This window comes from Pan paniscus, chromosome 19, assembly GCF_029289425.2.
Source record: "Pan paniscus chromosome 19, NHGRI_mPanPan1-v2.0_pri, whole genome shotgun sequence".
Taxonomy (NCBI): domain Eukaryota; kingdom Metazoa; phylum Chordata; class Mammalia; order Primates; family Hominidae; genus Pan; species Pan paniscus.
In genome coordinates, this window is record NC_073268.2 from 67,444,328 (window position 1) to 67,462,629 (window position 18,302).

At 42.6% G+C, this 18,302-nt stretch overlaps 2 protein-coding genes across 17 annotated transcripts in view; one reads left to right on the forward strand and one right to left on the reverse strand.

Annotated features, from left to right (window-relative positions):
• The window catches only part of MBTD1 (mbt domain containing 1), an 84,255-nt gene extending 79,162 nt beyond the window's left edge, over positions 1 to 5,093 (reverse strand). For 9 of the 16 annotated variants that reach the window (XM_055101604.2, XM_063599271.1, XM_034942490.3 and 6 more), the window contains exons 1-2: positions 3,814 to 3,954; positions 3,122 to 3,185 (exon numbers count right to left, since the gene is read on the reverse strand). The gene's annotated coding sequence lies outside the window, so the exon portion shown is untranslated. Of the gene's footprint in view, positions 1 to 3,121; positions 3,186 to 3,813; positions 3,955 to 4,098 lie in introns of those variants that run through there. The other 7 variants (XM_055101600.2, XM_034942493.3, XM_055101602.2 and 4 more) reach the window with 2 other exon arrangements.
• The window catches only part of UTP18 (UTP18 small subunit processome component), a 37,705-nt gene continuing 23,548 nt past the window's right edge, over positions 4,146 to 18,302 (forward strand). The window contains exons 1-5 of the mRNA XM_034942500.3: positions 4,146 to 4,905; positions 7,248 to 7,360; positions 10,143 to 10,241; positions 12,789 to 12,856; positions 17,309 to 17,397. Of these exons, the coding sequence (XP_034798391.1) occupies positions 4,513 to 4,905; positions 7,248 to 7,360; positions 10,143 to 10,241; positions 12,789 to 12,856; positions 17,309 to 17,397 (762 nt within the window). The 5' untranslated portion in view covers positions 4,146 to 4,512. The remainder of the gene's footprint in view (positions 4,906 to 7,247; positions 7,361 to 10,142; positions 10,242 to 12,788; positions 12,857 to 17,308; positions 17,398 to 18,302) is intronic.

An 18,302-nucleotide genomic window follows, 5' to 3' on the forward strand; every position in this document is an offset into this window, starting at 1 on the left:
ACAAACTAATGAGTATTATATACAACCAGTTTTAAAAGACTAGTAGTAGGAATTAAACATAGTGAAAAAGGAAAAAGAAGGAAAGCCTGGGAACACATCTTAACATTTTATCTTATGACTTGTCTCATCTTTTATAGCAGCTTACTTTTTTTAAACAGCGGGCATAACATCTGAGTGGAGGTTTACAGAAACTACAGGAGGCAGAGCTGATGTTCACCCTGTATTTCAGATGAGGAAAGTGAAGCTTTCAGAGATTACACAACTCACCTAAGATCGCAGTTCAGAGAGGTAGCCTGCCGACTTTGTCCAGAGCTCACTTCTACTAGACTAAATACTAAATTATCAGTGCTAAAGTGAGAACTCGAAGGGACCTCAGAAATCTCCTAATGGAGTGTTTCCCTAACCAACCTGATAAACTTTCTGGGGTATACATTAAAAACACATTCCCAGGACCCACTGCAGACCTACTAAATAAGTTATAGGAGAGAAGTTTAGTATTTTAACAAGAGCCTCCAAGAAGTGATTCTAATGATTAATTATGCTTAGAAAACAGTGTTCTATGTGTGTATGTCCAGTATGCCAGACATTTGGCTACTTAAATTTACATTGCCTAAAACAGCAAAATTAAAAATTGAGTTCTTCAATTTTTAGTTCCACTAGTTACATTTCAAGTGCTCAACAACCACATGTGGCTAGTGGCTACCATAACTGGACAGCAAAGATATAGGAAATTTCCATCATTGCAGAAACTTCTATTGGATTATGCTGATACTAGACTAACCCTTCAACTGCCATGAGAAAATGGAGGCACAGGATATTGTCCAACAAGGGCCATGGAGCTACTCAATGGCAGAATTGTGACATCAACCTCACTGCCAGCACCCCTCTTATTGTATCACTTCATCCTATCTCATATTCAGGGTTTGTTCAAATGGGAATTATTTCCTTTTCACCTTTTATTGTGGGTTCCAGCAAAGCAAGAAGAGAAATCCTAAATTTGCAGGTAAAAAAATCCTTAAGCCAAGGTTTATTAAAAAATAATGATTAAATCTATGTGCAATTTTTGCATGAAATCAAAAGTCATCTTGCACAGTTAAGAATACTGTGGTGTTAGGAGAAATATCTTAGATTGTTTTAACTATTGTAAGTCCTTTCTCTTTTATTGTCCTGATGTTTTTATTCTTTCTTGAATTTTGAAACCCTCAGACTAACGATACATAAGTGTGAAAGGTTATATCTTATTTAGCAAACATTTTAAAGATGAAAAGCTGAGAAACAAAGAGCAACCCAAAGAATGTCACTTGTCTAATTTTAGAATGTGGTTACTCAGACTACTGAGCACTCTTGGCTTTTAGTAATTCAGTGGTTTAGTATTTATCCTAATATGTTGTTTTCACTTTTAAACTATAGCTTATATTTTCCTTTGATCACTATGTTACATTTGAAAACAATTTAAAATGTTGTTTTAATTTTCAACATTATTGAGGGACCAAAAGCAGCACTAGAACATCTAGAAAGGTTTAGATAATAAGGTCAACATATAACCAGCTTTAAAGAATATGGCAGCGTCTTAAAAATAAAACCAGTTGTTCCTGTCTAGTATGTTTAGAATGCAGATGTCTCCAAAGTCAGTCAACTTAAGTCATGACAGTTCATGTTTAAAGTAAGCAGGAAAAAACCTTGGAACTCCTTATTAATTAAAATGTTAAAAACACTATTATTACACCTCTACTGATTCTTTTTCACAAGCTGAATTCTAATGAGTAGATTTAGAGGAAATATTTTATGTCAAACATTACATAAAGTTAGAAACTGGATGGTTAAAAAGCATGACGCAACAACGTAAGGCACTATGAATAAATACTTATTCAAGACAGATGTTGCCATGATTTGCAAGGTACTCACAAGCAATCAGTATGGGGTTTTAGATAGATAGAAGCTACTTCTTATTCAGAGAAGGAGGTGGTGCAAAAAAAAAAAAGTACAGCTATTTTCTTTCTAAACACTCTGGTGTTGAGGTAAACAAATGAAAAATAAAATAACAGTCTAAGTACACAAGAGCAAAGCAACAGTCTCTAAGTTATAAGAGGAGGAGAGAAAAATTGAGTCTAACCTTTTAAATAGGAGACTGGGGCTTAAGGTGAAATTTATTTGCTGGCTTTTAAATCACATGCATTATTTCTACATTATACTTGTTATGTATTAACACCCACTTCACCACATTAGAGAGTAACAGGTATATCCAAGATTCTTAGGCCAATAAAACTACTTTTAGAGGCAGCATAGCTCACCAAATGAAGGAGAACGTTAGAAAAACACCCAGTGACAATAGTTTCAACTATCTCAACCACCCAGTGATAAGTACTGGTGCATGCTAGTATAAGGAGAATTAAAAATATTGTAAACTCTAAACAAGTATTAAAATGGTTCGTAAATTTCAAATCTCATAAAAGATAGTTACTTTAAATAAAAAAAAAAAAGGAGTAAAAGCATTTGGAAGAGAGGCCCTTGGAGGAAAGACTAGCTTCCGAGGAACACAGGTCAAATACGGGTGGGGGCGGTAATCATCTAATCATCCCTCTACCAGGTGATGCTTCTAACCGCTTCAGTACCATCCCTAAGAGACAGTTTTAGACATCCTTAGAAGTGATTTAGGTAACAAACAAATGTGTTTTGTGATACAAGAACCACGGAGATGACGCTGAAATTTCTAACTTCAAAAAGATGCACTCATAAGAGAAAACAGGCACGAAATTCCCATATTGTAATTCTTTAGCTTCCTGTAGAAAAACATCTTCAGGCATGTAAGCCAGCACACTTGACACTGACCCAGCAAAGTTTTCGGCTAGCCCTCACTATCTCTCAACCCCCCTTCCTCCACTTCCCTGCTGTTCTTTCTTGGCACACAAAATATAGGCCAATGAGCAGTGGGTGGGTGAGGAGGATGTGAGAGAAAATTTGAGAAGTAAAAAAAGGAGCAACTTAACCAGGACATGAATGAGACTGAAGGGTCTAATAAGGGTAGGCAGACAACAATTAGAACTACTGAAATATGGGCTTTCCTGGGCAGTAGTGAGCTCTCAGTGCTTTTAGGGGTGTAAGCAGGGTTCAGACTACCTACCACTTGTCAGAGAGGCTGCAGAGGGGACGGCTGCTTTGGATGACCTCTAACGTCTCTTCCGACTCTGAAATGTTAGGATTCTTATTTCACAAAGGAGAACGCAATGGTCACAGAAGCCCACCGACTTGAAACCCTTTTAAATATGCAGCCTTGGAGGCTGCTTCCCAAACACCACTCCCACCTCTCCCGCACGTGCCCACCCCGCCCCCTTTCAATATTTCCACCTCCACGTGCAAACCGCCTCGCGGCACTGCCCCCAAGGCAGATAGACATCTTCCCCTGCAAAGCACCGAAACTGTGCTCCCCCTCCCCGCCAAGAAGAGAGGACTACTCCACTCTCCCACCCTGGGTGGCTAAAAAAGGAAAAGTCTCGGATCCAGCCTTTCCCCCCTAGCCAGAGCAGGGGGCGGGGGCAGGACGCAGAGAAAAACTTTCTTCTCAAATTTTTCTTCCAAAGGGTGGAGGAGATGGAGAGAACCCCAACGAGTCCAAGGCTGACGGGGTGGGGGGAGGGGAACCCCTGAATCGTTTAACGGCTGGAAGGGGGAGGGGGGCTCCGGAGGTTGAGAGGGCGTGGGATGGAGAAGCAGGCCAGGGAGCAGGGTCAGGGAGCTGCGGGGTTCCTGGGGTCGGAGAGCTGCAGGCGTCCCCCCCACCTGGCACACAAAGCGGCTGCCGCGCTCGGCTCTCACCAGATCCTTTGTGTTTTCCATCAGGGCCTCATGGGTAGGGGTTGTCCGTGCTCCCCGAGCCCGCGGCGCCCCCTCCCCGGGCTGGGGGCAGGTGCCTCTCCCCGGGACTGCGGCGACTACAGGGGGCCCCCGGCTGGGCCCAGACCGGTGGCGGCTGCAGCAGCCCCCGGATTTCCCCCCTTTAACTCGGGTGGCCCCAGGATATCAACAACATTAGCATAGCCCTCCCTCCCCAGCGCGCCTGCGCCGTGACCCGCGCCCCGATTGGCCCACTTCCCTACATACCCTCCTCTCTCGCTTCCACCGTGGGACCCTCTGCAGGCTCCGTACTCCAAGGACCGTACCAAGACGAAGGGTGGAAAGCGTATTGAGGCTTGTGTCAAGTCAAGTGGTTACAGCCAAGAGGAAAAGCAGAAGTTCCATTCAGCCGTCCCAGTGTATACTCGGGGTTTCTTGCGCTCCTTTCAATATGTTGCAGCTGCGAAATTGTGTTGGAAAAATTTTCCACTCCAGTCACGCCGCTTCCCCCTACACCCGGAAGATTGGCCCTCCCGGAGGAACTCCCACACGGGGCGGGGCTGGGTAGGGGAGCGAGAGTTACGCAGAGGGAGGGAGTGCTGGTCACGTGGCAAGAGGCTGCGCAGGCTCCTTCCGGCCCCCGGGGCTTCGGCGGCGGCGGCCAGCGAGGGGCCTGGGCGCATGCGCAGCGAGGTTCCACGTGAGCGCCTGCGTTTCTCCTCAAACCTAACGATGCCGCCGGAACGGAGGAGACGAATGAAACTGGACCGGAGAACCGGAGCGAAGCCGAAGCGGAAGCCCGGAATGAGGCCGGACTGGAAAGCCGGAGCGGGGCCAGGCGGGCCTCCCCAAAAGCCTGCCCCTTCATCCCAGCGGAAACCGCCGGCCCGGCCGAGCGCGGCGGCCGCTGCGATTGCAGTCGCGGCGGCGGAGGAAGAGAGACGGCTCCGGCAGCGGAACCGCCTGAGGCTGGAGGAGGACAAACCGGCCGTGGAGCGGTGCTTGGAGGAGCTGGTCTTCGGCGACGTCGAGAACGACGAGGACGCGTTGCTGCGGCGTCTGCGGGGCCCGAGGGTGAGGGAGGCCGCGGCGCGCGGGCTGGGCGCACTCGGGCGGGGCGCGCGGTGGGCGGTGAAGCTGCGGGGGGCGGAGCCTGGGCGACCTGCGGCGGCGGGGAGCGCTCAGGTGGGAGGGAGCCCGAGAACGCGGGCGCGGAGGGTCGCAGCTGCGGGTCCCTCGCCTCCCTGCTCCAGACTGAAAGTGCCTGGAGGGCGGGGACCGCGTCTTTCTCCGCCCCTGGAGGCGCCGCTGCTCGGGTATCTGCTTTGCGAACTGTGGTCGTGAGCATCTTTCGCTGCTGCTCGACTCCGCTAGCTTCTTCCCAAACTGAGGGTGGTCTTTCGATCACCTGCCTCAGTTCCTTGTGATTCAGGAATTCGATTTCGTTGATGGAATCACGGGCCTGGGCATCTCCGTTGTAACTATGTCCCCATGTGACTATGAGACCCACCAGGTTTTGAGAATGATCGTGTATTCCGTTCATTTAGCAAATATTGGTGAACCTGTTAGTTGCCAGATACCCTTTCTGGCAATGGCAAACCCTGCGTGATTGATCATACTTTTTGCACACATTTTGCTATCCCTTTAAATTCTATACCAGGCTTTTCTTGAGAGAGTCGCAGACATTGTTCTAGGCACTGGAGGAGACACAGCAATGGACAAAACTGACAAAAATCCCTGCCTTTTGGCGCTTGTGTGCTAGTGGCAGAGACAAGATAGATGAGATAAACGAGTAAACTTCAGGTTTGTTGGTGACAAGTGCTGAAGAGAAAAAAGGACATTCGGGAAAGGGAGATGGGCGTGTGTAGAGGCCTGTGAAATTTTAGATAAAGGGGGCAGAGGAAAGCTCACCGAGAATTACCCAGGCCATGTTTATTACACAAATGCTGACCTAGTTAATGTCAGCTGCTTACCAGAGCCGCCTTCGGGTGCTTGTGGGAGAAGTGGCAGCAATCTATTTGGGAAGTACAGAACTATTACTGGAAACATGCTGAACTGTGCGACGGTTTTGTCGTCTGGAAAAGGAACAGTGTACGGAGGTGGGAGCCGTTGGGTTTGAAGGCTATTAGACTAGTAGTAGAGCAAGTAGAAACCACTTGGACATTTCTATCATTGGTTTTGGGAAGTTCAAACTCACTTCAAGGGATATTCTGTGGTCTAGGTTTAGATTTTTTTTTTTTTTTAGACTCGCCCTGTCGCCCAGGCTGGAGTGCAGTGGCGCCATCTCGGCTCACTGCAACCTCCACTTCCTGGGTTCAAGCGATTCTCCTGCCTCAGCCTCTGGAGTAGCTGGCATTACAGGCGTGCGCCACCACGCCTGGCTAATTTTTTTTTGTATCTTTAGTAGAAACGGGGTTTCACCATCTTGGCCAGGCTGGTCTCAAACTCCTGACCTCGTGATCCGCCCGCCTCGGCCTCCCAAAGTGCTGAGACTACAAGTGTGCGCCACCGCGCCCGGCCTAGGTTTAGATTTGATAGTATAAACTTTATGGTATAAATTTATAACTTTAGAATTTAGATTTAATGGTATAAGTATATTTATTTTTTACTTATTTAGAGATATGGTCTAACTTTGTCACCCAGACTGGAGTGTAGCGGCACCTATTAGTCTTCCAGCTCCCTTTTGCTAATAGTAACTGGTTGCTCTTCTTGTTGGTCACAGATAAATTACACCTGCACAATTCTCCGAACACTTTAAACTCAGAAGTCAGCTTCATCCTCCTAGGCTCAAGTGATCCTCCTGCCTCTGCCTCCCAAGTAGTTAGCTGGGGCCACAGGTGCACACCACACACCCAGCTAAATTTAAAAATTTTCTGTAGAGACGAGCTCTCCCTATGTTGCCCAGGCTGGACTCGAACTCCTGGGCCCAAGCAGTCCTCCCACCTTGTCCTCCCAAAGTGTTGGGATTACAGGCATGAGGCATTGCGCTCTCTGCTGGTATAAAGTTTCTTAAGGAGGTAGGGGGTCAAAAACAGATCGGGAAAATGGAGATATCTTTGACTCTAGTTTGCCTCCGGTCCTGTAATTTCTGTAGTTCTGACATTTCTCCTCCTTTTTTCATCTGCAGACTCATCTTTTGTTCTTGTCTTACTTGGTGTTTTCCTTCCTGCGTGTTGAGTGTTGACTTTTTCTCCTTGACTATTCCATCTTGCCTCACCTGTCCAGTCGGTGCCATTCTCTGATTTCTCCATTTTCTGCCTCTGCTTCCAGCATTTGCAATGGTAGCATTCCATCCCATTATTTCATCAGAGAGTGGTAGAAAAAACATTCTATGAGCCATTTGGCTGTAAGGCCTATGTGTCTGCAGTCATGGGATAGGAAAATCTCAGTGCTTGAGGGTGTTTTGTCTGCTGTAGGTTCAAGAACATGAAGACTCGGGTGACTCAGAAGTGGAGAATGAAGCAAAAGGTAATTTTCCACCTCAAAAGAAGCCAGTTTGGGTGGATGAAGAAGATGAAGATGAGGAAATGTAAGTTGCCTAACTTTTCTTCTGAATCCCTCTGTACACTTAAAAAAGTTATTTTGCAGATTTTAAAATCATTCTTTTTACCAATTTGTGATTATGTGAAGATTTGAAAAATATTTGAAAGTATAGAAAAGATCTTTCATGGTTCCTGATCCCACCACCGGGGGAGAACTGCTGTTAGCATGTTGTCACACTTCTGTCTCAGTCTCCTCTTTGCTGTATACAGTAGCTAAGAGAATACAGTGTTTGAAGTCAGATCTCGATTTGCCTCCTCTTTTGGCCAGTTTCTAATTGACCATAGGCAGTTTGGAACCTACATTTTTTCCTTTGTGAAATGGGCACAATGATAGTAACTACATCAGAATTTTGTTGGGATTAAACGAAATAGTACTTGTAGAACTTTTAGCACAGTGCCTGAAACTGAGTAAAGGCTAAAAAGAAGGTAGCTCACACCATAGGAACTGTCATGGATGAGAATGTACTGTATGCTTGATTTAACATTTTGACTTTTTCTACATAAAGTTACTTTGTAAACATTTCTCCCTACTTAAAAGAAATAGACATTTTAAAATGGCTATGTTGGAGTCAATTATGTGAATTAACCATAATTTACGTGGCTATTGTTGGGTAGATTTTCTTTTTCCCTTTTTTTTTTAATTATTTTTTTTGAAACAGAGTCTTGCTGTTTCACCTAGGCTGGAGTGCAGTGGTGCGATCTTGGTTCACTGCAACCTCTGCCTCCTGGGTTCAAGCTATTCTCCTGCCTCAGCCTCCGGAGTAGCTGTGACTACAGGCGTGTGCCACCACACCTGGCTAATTTTTGTATTTTTAGTAGAGACGGAGTTAGACGGAGTTTTGCTACGTTGGCCAGGCTGGTCTTGAACTCCTGACCTCAAGTATACACCCGTCTCTGCCTCCCAAAGTGCTGAGATTACAGGCGTGAACTGCTGTGCCCAGCCTTATTTTTCCCTTTAATGCAGATTATCTCAGCATTAATGTTTATCACCTCTTTATGTATAAACCTTTCTTTATTTTCTAATTTATTGCCTTAAGAAAGATTCTTTGAGGTAGAATTACTTAATCAAAGAGCACAGTTATTTTTAAGGTTCTTGATAAGTACTGCCAGACTGCATGCTATGGGGCTCTACCAGTTTGCCCTCCCATTGAAAGGTGTCAGTTTCAGTCCATTCTTAGACACAATGGTTTATTTGTTTTTTTTTTCAGACTCTGTCAGTTTGGTAGTGGGTAATATCTCTACCTAGTTTGTTTTGAGGAAGCGTTTTTGTGTTTAGTCATTGTCTTTTTTTTTTTTTTTTTTTGAGACTCTCATCCTTTCATCCAGGCTGGAGTTCAGTGGCGTGATCTTGGCTCACTGCAACCTCCGCCTCCCAGGTTCAAGCGATTCTCCTGCTTCAGCCTCCCAAGTAGCTGGGACTACAGGCACATGTCACCATGCCCAGCTAATTTTTGTATTTTTAGTAGAGACGGGGTTTTACCATGTTGGCCAGGCTGGTCTTGAACTGTTGACCTCAAGTGACCTGTTTGCCTCGGCCTCCTAAAGTGCTGGGGTTACAGACATGAGCAACCACACCTGGCCTCGTTTCTTATAAATATTCTTTATTATGTCCTTGTCTATTGGAGACTTTTTAAATAATCTTGGTATATTAGTTCCTGAGATATTGAGAATTTCAAACCTTTATATGTTAGATTTATTGTAGGTTTTCCCCAGCTTTCTGTGCATAGAAGTTTTAAATTTTTATATAGTCAAATCTGTGAATCTTTTCCTTGATTATTTTTACTGCTGTTTTTAATAGTAAGTAGTTAACAGAGAGAGACAAATGTTTACCTGTATTTTTACTTCATAGTATTTTAAGGTTTGCTCTTTTTTTTTTTTTTTTTTTGAGATGGAGTTTTGCTCTTCTTGCCTGGGCTAGAGTGAAGTGGTGCGATCTTGGCTCACTGCAGCCTCTGCTTCCCAGGTTCAAGCGATTCACCTGCCTCAGCCTCCTGAGTAGATGGGATTACAGGCTCCTGCCACCACACTGGACTAATTTTGTGTTTTTAGTAGAGGCAGGGTTCCACCACGTTGGCCAGGCTGGTCTCGAGCTCCCGACCTTCAGTGATCCGCCTGTGTCTGCCTCCCAAAGTGCTGGGATTGCAGGCATGAGTCACCGTGCCCGGCCTTTTTTTTTTTTTTTTTTTGTTGAGACAGTCTCACTCTTTTGCCCAGGCTGGAGTACAGTGCCACAATCTGGGCTCATTTCAACCTCTGCCTCCTGGGTTCAAGTGGTTCTTCTGCCTCAGTAGCTGGGATTACAGGTGTGTGCCACCCCGCCCAGCTAATTTCTGTATTTTTAGTAGAGATGGTGTTTCACCACGTTGGCCAAGATGGTCTCGATCTCTTGACCTCGTGATCCACCTGCCTCAGCCTCCCAAAGTGCTGGGATTACAGGCGTGAGCCACCACGCTGGGCCTAAGGTTTGCTCTTTATGTATTTAGTTACTTGGGGTTTATTTTGGAGAATTTCATAAACTGTGTGCAGATAAGTCATGATGAATTTTCTCAAATAGTAGCTCTCCAAAGTGTAAACCAGATGATCTGAAATGTTGGCAACTACTTTTTTGTTCTTTTAGGAAGAACAGAGAAGATGCATTTGAAATGTTCACATCTTAAAAATCTTGACCTATATTGTTTCATTAAACATTTTTCTCCAAGTGCTAAAAGCAGCAGCTATTTATATTAACTCTTTAAAAGTTATTTAAAATATGCTGTTCTGTTTTTGTAGGGTTGACATGATGAACAATCGGTTTCGGAAGGATATGATGAAAAATGCTAGTGAAAGTAAACTTTCGAAAGACAACCTTAAAAAGAGACTTAAAGAAGAGTAAGTGTCTTTTCTCATATGATTTACCAAGAGGTGTATGTAACCAATGCCCAGTCATTAACCGTAACCGCTTCTTGTGTAGTTTTCCATTTTGAAACAGTAAGAGGATTGCTATTGTGGGCAGTGACTAAATTTCTGTAGTTTTAGGGGAGAGGGGACAAAACACAGACACAAAGAAAATTTGGAAAAAAATTATCTTACCACTCAAATATAATCAGTGATAATATTGCTTACTTGTTCATTTGCATATGGTAAACCATAATTTTATAATATGAACATTTTCAAAAATTTAAATGGCCACCACCTGGGTTCAATGGTTTTTAACATTTTGTCATATTTGCTTTGTGTATTTGGGGTATGTGTGTGCTTTCCCAATGTATTTGAGAGTAAGGTACAGATAATGTGACACTTAACTCATTAATTTGTCAATGTGCATCTCTTAAGATTAAGGATGTTTTCCTTCATATTCACAATACCATTGTCATACCTAAGAAAATTAACAGTTTATGGCTAGTCCATGTTAGTTTCTCCAATTGTTGTAAGGTGCATACATTTTATTTGGATTTTATGTCCTTTAAATTTATTTATTTTTTTGAGGTAGGATCTCACTCTGTCACCCAGGCTGAAATGGAGTGGTGCTGTCATGGCTCATTGCAACCTCTATCTCCTAGGCTCCCCATAGCTGGGACTACAGGCATGTACCACCTTAATTTTTAAAATTTTTTTGTAGGAATGGGGTTTCACTATGTTGCTCAGGCTGGTCTTGAGCTCCTGGGCTCAAGAAATCCTCCCACCTCAGCCTCCCGAGTAGCTGGGACTACAGGTGTGTGCCACCATGCCCAGCTAATTTTTGTATTTTTTTGTAGAGATGAGGTTTTTCGCCATGTCGCCCAGGCTGGTCTTGAACTGGGCTCAAGCGATCTGCCCTTCTTGGCCTCGCAAAGTGCTGGGAATACAGACGTGAGCCACTGTGCTCAGCCATTACCTATCTTTTAAGTGTTCAGACCTGTTGTCTTGTAGAATATCCCACATTCTGACATTTTAAGACTCCTTTTTTTTATTGAGGTGAAATTCACATAACAGTGTTAGCCATTTTAAAGTGTAAATTTGGTGGCATTTAGTATATTTAGAATGTTGTGCCACCACCTCTTCAATCTAGTTCTAAAACTTTTTTTTTGGTTTTTTTTTTTTTTTTTGGTTCTTAAACATTTTTATCACCTCAAAAGAAAACTCTCCATTAATTAGTCACTTTGCATTTCCTCTTCCCTCAATCTATTTTTTCTTTGTGTTGTTTAACTTGTTCTGTCATCTGTATTTCCTGTTAAGTTGGGCTTAAAGTCTTGATTAGAATTCAATTACGTATTTTGTTGAGGAGTATCTTAAGATGATGTGTACCAGACACTGCCCCTCAAAGTCCAGTTGTATCAGTCTCTTTCAAGTCTGATCTTTTTCTCAGCTTTGTGTCAGGGTCTTATAAATGCCTTTAGGGGAAAATTTGTGGTGGTGATGGGGTTCATCTTGCTTATATCCCTTCTCTGAGGGATCACAGTCCTATGCTGTCATCCAGTTTCCGAAAAAATTTGTTTCATGTATTTTGTCCAGGTTTCTAGTTGTTTATGGCTAGTGGGCTTAGTTTGGTGAGCTAGTCTGTACTTCTGCATCAAAAAATTAAAACAACTCTTTGCCCTCTTCCAGGTACCAGTTGTTGTTTTTTTTTGTTTGTTTTTTTTTTTTTTTTTGAGATGGAGCCTGGCTCTGTCGCCCAGGCTGGAGTGCAGTGGCGTGATCGCGGCTCACTGCAAGCTCCGCCTCCTGGGTTCACACCATTCTCCTGCCTTAGCCTCCTGAGTAGCTGGGACTACCAGTAGATGGGACTACAGGCACCTGCCAACACGCCTAGCTAATTTTTTTGTATTTTTAGTAGAGACGGGGTTTCACCATGTTAGCCAGGATGGTCTCAATCTCCTGACCTTGTGATCCGCCCGCCTTGGCCTCCCAAAGTGCTGGGATTACAGGCGTGAGCCACTGCGCCCGGCCCAGGTACCAGTTCTTACGAACACAGCTATCATGCTTCTGTTAAAGCTTACTTTTTCCAGAGTGAAGTGATTCTGTTTTATTCAGATGATATATAATGAAGTTTTGTATATTCTTAACAATCTGGTCAGTTTCTTTTAGACGTGTTCTAGTGTGTAGTCTATGTACTGTGGCATAAACCACAAAGAGACTTCTTTACATAGTCCTGATATCCGGGATGTGTTGATTGAACAAATAAGACAACCATGTAACTAGATGGAAATAATTAACAAAAAATATGTATCCAGGACTAGTTTAAGTGGGCAGAGGTTCATGGAGGTTTCCAGTATAGGCAGGTTGGGACTGTTCTGTGTGAGTAAAGATAATAACTTCTGTTCTTAAAGATAGTTACTTCTTTGGAAGAGAGTCCATACGTATTCTCAAGGGTGATTCAACATATATGCTTTAAATGTATCAAGCTTTATGGACATGTAGTGGTTGCCATAAATATATTTTTCAAATATTTTTGCTTAGATTCCAACATGCCATGGGAGGAGTACCTGCCTGGGCAGAGACTACTAAGCGGAAAACATCTTCAGATGGTGAGCGTTGATATTTCTGTTTAAATTAGTACATAAGTCCCTGTTCCTGTTTGTTATTATTTGAGCTTTCTTATGAGGCTCATTAAAACCTGGCATTTCTTGCCTGGCTCGGTAGCTCACGCCTGTCATCCCAGTGCTTTGGGAGCCCGAGGCGGGTGGATCGCTTGAGTCCAGGAGTTTAAGACCAGACCAGGTGACATGGCGAAACCCCATCTCTACAAAAAATACAAAAATTAGCCAGGCCTGATGGTATGTTCCTGTAGTCCCGACTACTTGGGAGGCTAAGGTGGGAGGATTGCTTGAGCTAGGGAAGACTAGGGTGCAGTAACCTGTGATAAGTGATAAGTGCCACCGTACTCCAGCCTGGGTGACAGAGTGAGACTCTGTCTCAAAAAAAAAAAAAAATCTGTTTTTTGACTGTAGGTTTTAAATTTAACTTGTACCATGGCTATTTTCTGCTTCTTCGATCTTTTGAGGTTAGCTATTATAAATATGGATGGCTTAGCTAAAATCTGGTTTGTGTGCTTGGAGTTACACGTTTTAGACTTGGAATTAACCTTTGAAATCCTGAGAGTCCGGAGTATATCCTCTCACATCATGTAGGAGCTCCTTCCTTAGCATCCTTGATGTCCGTAGAGCTTCAGTTTGATTATGACCACCACCTCTGTCCCCTTTCTCCCTACCCTGTTAGTCCTCATGGTACGTAAATGCAGGGAGTCCATACAAAGAGCCAGTGTTTTATATAATTCTATTAGAAAAGACAATCTGTTACTAAGAAGAAATTGACCGTCTTTGTTTCTAGCCATTTGCTTTTAGAGGTTGAAGGAATCTTAGTGATGTGGCCTGACTTTATCCACTGCAGTAATCTTTTCTACATTATCCTCTGCTTAAATATATCAAATAATGTATTGTGTGTGTGTGTGTGTGTGTGTGTGTGTGTGTGTGTGTGTGTCAGTGTCAGAATCTCACTCTGTCACCCAGGGCTGGAGTGCAGTGGGGCAATCTCAGCGCACTACAACCTCTGCCTCCCGGGTTCCAGTGATTGTTTTGTCTCAGCCACCTGAGTAGCTGGGGTTACAGGTGTGCGCCATTACACCTGGCTAATTTTTGTATTTTTAGTAGAATCGGGGTTTCACCGTGTTGGCCAGGCTGGTCTTGAACTCTTGGCCTTCCAAAATGTTGGGATTACAGGCATGAGCCACTGTGCCTGGCCTAAATAATGTACTTTTTACTAAACTGTTTTTTCCCCTTCTTCCCTTTTCTTTAAGAACTGTTAGACAGTTTTTCCTATTTTGAAATGTATGTCCCAACAAGTCTCTACTCCTACGGTTTGAAACATACAGATTATCTTCTTTTTCTCTTATTTGGGAAGCCTCTTTCCATGTTTGTTTTTTAATATGTTAAACATCCCTCGTTATTTTGACCATTTTTTTGGTGGCGTACTTCTAGACCCTAGATCACCAGTTTGCCCTCCTGGATGAAACATAATTTTATTATCCATTTCAGAATGCTGCATTTATAGAACCCCACAACATTTTAGATTCCTGTAATTTTAGGTATGGTTATGCTAGCTGTTGAAACAAAATCCCACAGATCCCAGTGGCATAATCCAATTGAAGTTGGTTTTTTCAGCACATAAAATTGGGGTGGTAGGAAGGTGATGGTTTACTTTAGGGACCCAAGTTTATAGAAGTTCTGTCATCTTCAGGTTGGTTCTTCCAAAGTTGCCTAAGATGTTGACATCCACTTGGCTTATAGGAGGAGAAAGAGGGGATTTTTATTGGCCTTTCCTGGAAATGGTACAGGATACTTTTGCCTACATTTTGTTGGCTGGAACTCAGTCATAAGGCCACACTAGCTGAGAGGATCCTAGGAAGTGTAGTTTGGCTTTGTGCACAGGAGAAAAAGGAAGTGGATTAAGTCAGCAATTAGTCTGCTACAGTATGGGATATGCTTGTCTAACACATTCATTTTGTACATGAGAGAGGTTCAAAGAGATAGTGACTTGTTGAAGGTATACTTATTGTTGACAGAATGGTGACTAGCACTCATCTTCATGATTATCTCCAGTGTGTTATTTTTATCTGTAAATATTTATTGAGTTTCGTTATAAGAAAATTCTCCCTTTTGAACATAACCACAGCTCCAAAAATCAACAGCAATTCATTAATATTATGAATTGTTGTATTGTGTTGCTCTTTGTTTATCCCCTCTCCCTATCATTTTAGCTTGCTTTGTATTTTGCTTAGACTTCATAGTACTACTTTTGAACTGGCTTGATGTCTTCTGTAAGTTTTGGAAATTCTCACCTGTCTTCAAGTATTGTTTCTGTTCCAGTCTTCCTTTCTAGATTATTAGTAATACGTATATTAAATGTCTTCCACCTATTTTTTGGTTTGGTTTTTTTTTTTTTTTTGAGACAGGGTCTCTCTCTATCGCCCAGTCTGGAGTGCAGTGACGTGATCTTGGCTCACTGTAGTCTCAACCTCCTGGGTTCAAGCAATCCTCCCACCTCAGCCTCTGGAGTAGCTAGGACTACAGGCATGTGCTACCATGCCCAGCTAATGAAAAAAAAAATTTTTTTTGTAGTGACAGGATCTTATTATGTTACCCACATTGGTATTCAGTGTTTTTTATCCTTTTTCTTTCTGTACTTCAGTCTGGGTATATTTTTCTGATTCGTTTTCTAGACCACAAATTCTCTCTACAGCTAATTTTGATGTACTGTTAAAAACATCTATTGGAGGCTTAATTTAATTTTATTTGTTATTATTTTTTGAGTTAGTCTTGTGCTGTCGTGTAGGCTGGAGTGCAGTGGCACTACCTCCACTCACTGCGACCTCTGCCTCCCGAGTTCAAGTGATTCTCCTGCCTCAGCCACCCAAGTAGCTGGGATTACAGGTGTGCACTACCACGCCTGGCTAATTTTTGTATTTTTAGTAGACACGGGGTTTCACCATTTTGGTCAGGCTGGTCTCGAACTCCTGAACTCAAGTGATCCACTTGCCTCGGCCTCCCAAAGTACTGGAATTACAGATATGAGCCACCATGCCTGGCCTATTGGGGGCTTACTTTTAATTACGTATTTTTCAGCTCTAGAATTTCTTTTTCAAATATTCTAGATTTCTGGCTCAATTTTGAATCTTGTCTTTCATTCTTAAATATATTAAACATAGTTTTTTTTGTTGTTGTTGTTGTTTGTGTTTTTTTGAGACAGAGTCTTATTCTGTTGCCCAGGCTGGAGTGCAGTGGCGCAATCTCAGCTCACTGCAACCTCTGCCTCCTGGGTTCAGGTGATTCTCTTGCTTCAGCCTCCCAAGTAGCTGGGATTACAGACATAAGCCATCATGCCCAGTTAATTTTTGTATTTTTAGTAGAGACGGAGTTTCTCCATGTTGGCCAGGTTGATCTCTGACTCCTGACCTCAGGTGATCCACTCACCTCGGCCTCCCAAAGTGCTGGGATTACAGATGTGAGCCACTGCGCCTGGCCTGAACATAGTATTTTTAAGGTTTGTGTCTGATAATTCCGTTGTTTAGATCCCTGTGGGGATTGTCTGTTTTTCCTTGTGGTTTTTAGTCAAGTTATCTTGTCAATATTTGCCTGGTTATATTTCATTGAGTGGTGGACATTGCATATGAAAAATAATGTAGATTAATTAGATCTAGGATGATGGTTTATATGTTTACTTCTAAGTAGGTAGCTTGGCAGAGGACACTAGTAATCCCAGAACGTTTTATTTTAATGAGGAATTGTGAAGCAGAATTTCAGTTTTGGGAAGATTTTCTTATAATTCTTTGATTTCGTCTTTAATCCTAGTGGTAGCCCTTTGTGGCCGCAATCCAAAACCTGGTGGCTTACCAGACCCTGTCAAGAAGCTTAGAGCTAGTTTTTCCCTTCTTAGCTCCGCAAGTGTTTTAAGTTTGCTCAGCTTCTTAGCTGTCTCCACTGGAATCATCAGTCATCTCCAGGGGGAAAAGCAGCCCTATTTGCTCTTTTTGAAGTTCTGATACATAGATTGCTGACATTGATCATTCAGCTAAAAGTTCGGGTTTTTATTCATGTGAGTTGTTAAGCTAGATCAGTAGCCAACCTGTTGCCAATTTTGCCATAATTATTAGTTGCTCTTTTTAAATGAAATGCTGGCTTTAAACTTTTATTTCACTTCATCTTGTTTCAGTAACCATCTGTGTACGTGTTAGTCTTTCATTCTAGAGTTAAACTTTGATTTTAACTGTAGATGTTAAGCTTTGTGTCATCTTTTTCTTTTCCTTTAAATTTTTTTTTTTTTTCCTGTTTTGCTTTTGCCAGTTGCAGCTTTAAAAAAAGCAATTGAGGTAGGGAGGCTGGAAAGGGAGTTGATGTTGAAAATATATTCATAGAAGTTTGGGGTAGGTAAAAGGGGCAGCTCATTGATTCTAAAGATCAGCCTTCTGGGTCTGTTTGACTTAGATGAAAGTGAAGAGGATGAAGATGATTTGTTGCAAAGGACTGGGAATTTCATATCCACATCAACTTCTCTTCCAAGAGGAATCTTGAAGGTGAGAGTCAGTGAAGTTGGGGGATCCTATCTAACTACTTACCTCTGCAGTTTAATTTGCTTCCCAGTAGCAGATGTATGGATTCCTATTATCTGTGGGGTTAAATATGTTTGCTGTCATTTTGCCCTGGTAAATACTTATGTTATTGTTGTTTTTTTTTTTCCTTTTGCAAAAATGTTCTAGAGGTATTATGTTCCTATTGCTTGAGCTCAGGAGTTTGAAGCCACGGTGAGCTGTGATGGAACCACTGTACTTTAGCCCGGGTGAAAGCGAGACCCTGTCTCTAAAATAATAAATAAATAAATAAATAAATAAATAAATAAATAAATTTTCCAGTAATTCTAGGAATCCTGTTTGGTTTATCTTCATTTTCATTGGCATCAGCCTAGTTCATACTGCTGTCATCTCTTATCTGGTATATTGCAGTAGCTTTGTGACTGGACTCTTTACTTCTACTTTACCTCTTTTTAAATCATTCTTTGTATGGCAGCCAGAGGGATCTTTTAAAAATAAAACATCAGGTCATGTCACTTTTCATTGCTTTTTGAAAACTTCTGAATTCCTTATCGTATTCTACACTGCCCTTTACAATCTGGCTTTTGCCTGGATCCTTAGCCTCATCTCAGACCTGTTTCCCATGATTTCCCACTTGAGTCACACAAGCCTTTTTCTATTTCTTGGACATGCTGCTAGGTCCTTTCTTGCCTGTGAACCTTTGCTCTTTCTCTTTTGTTCTGCCTGCCTTGTCTTCAGGAAGTCCTAATGGCTAGCTCATTCTTACCTTTCTGCTCAAATGGCACCTTAGACAAGACTTTCTCTAAAGTGGTCTACACTATTCACTTTCTAACTCATCACTATGTCTAGCATGTTCATTATGGTGTCCAGCTGCCTATGTAGCATAGTAC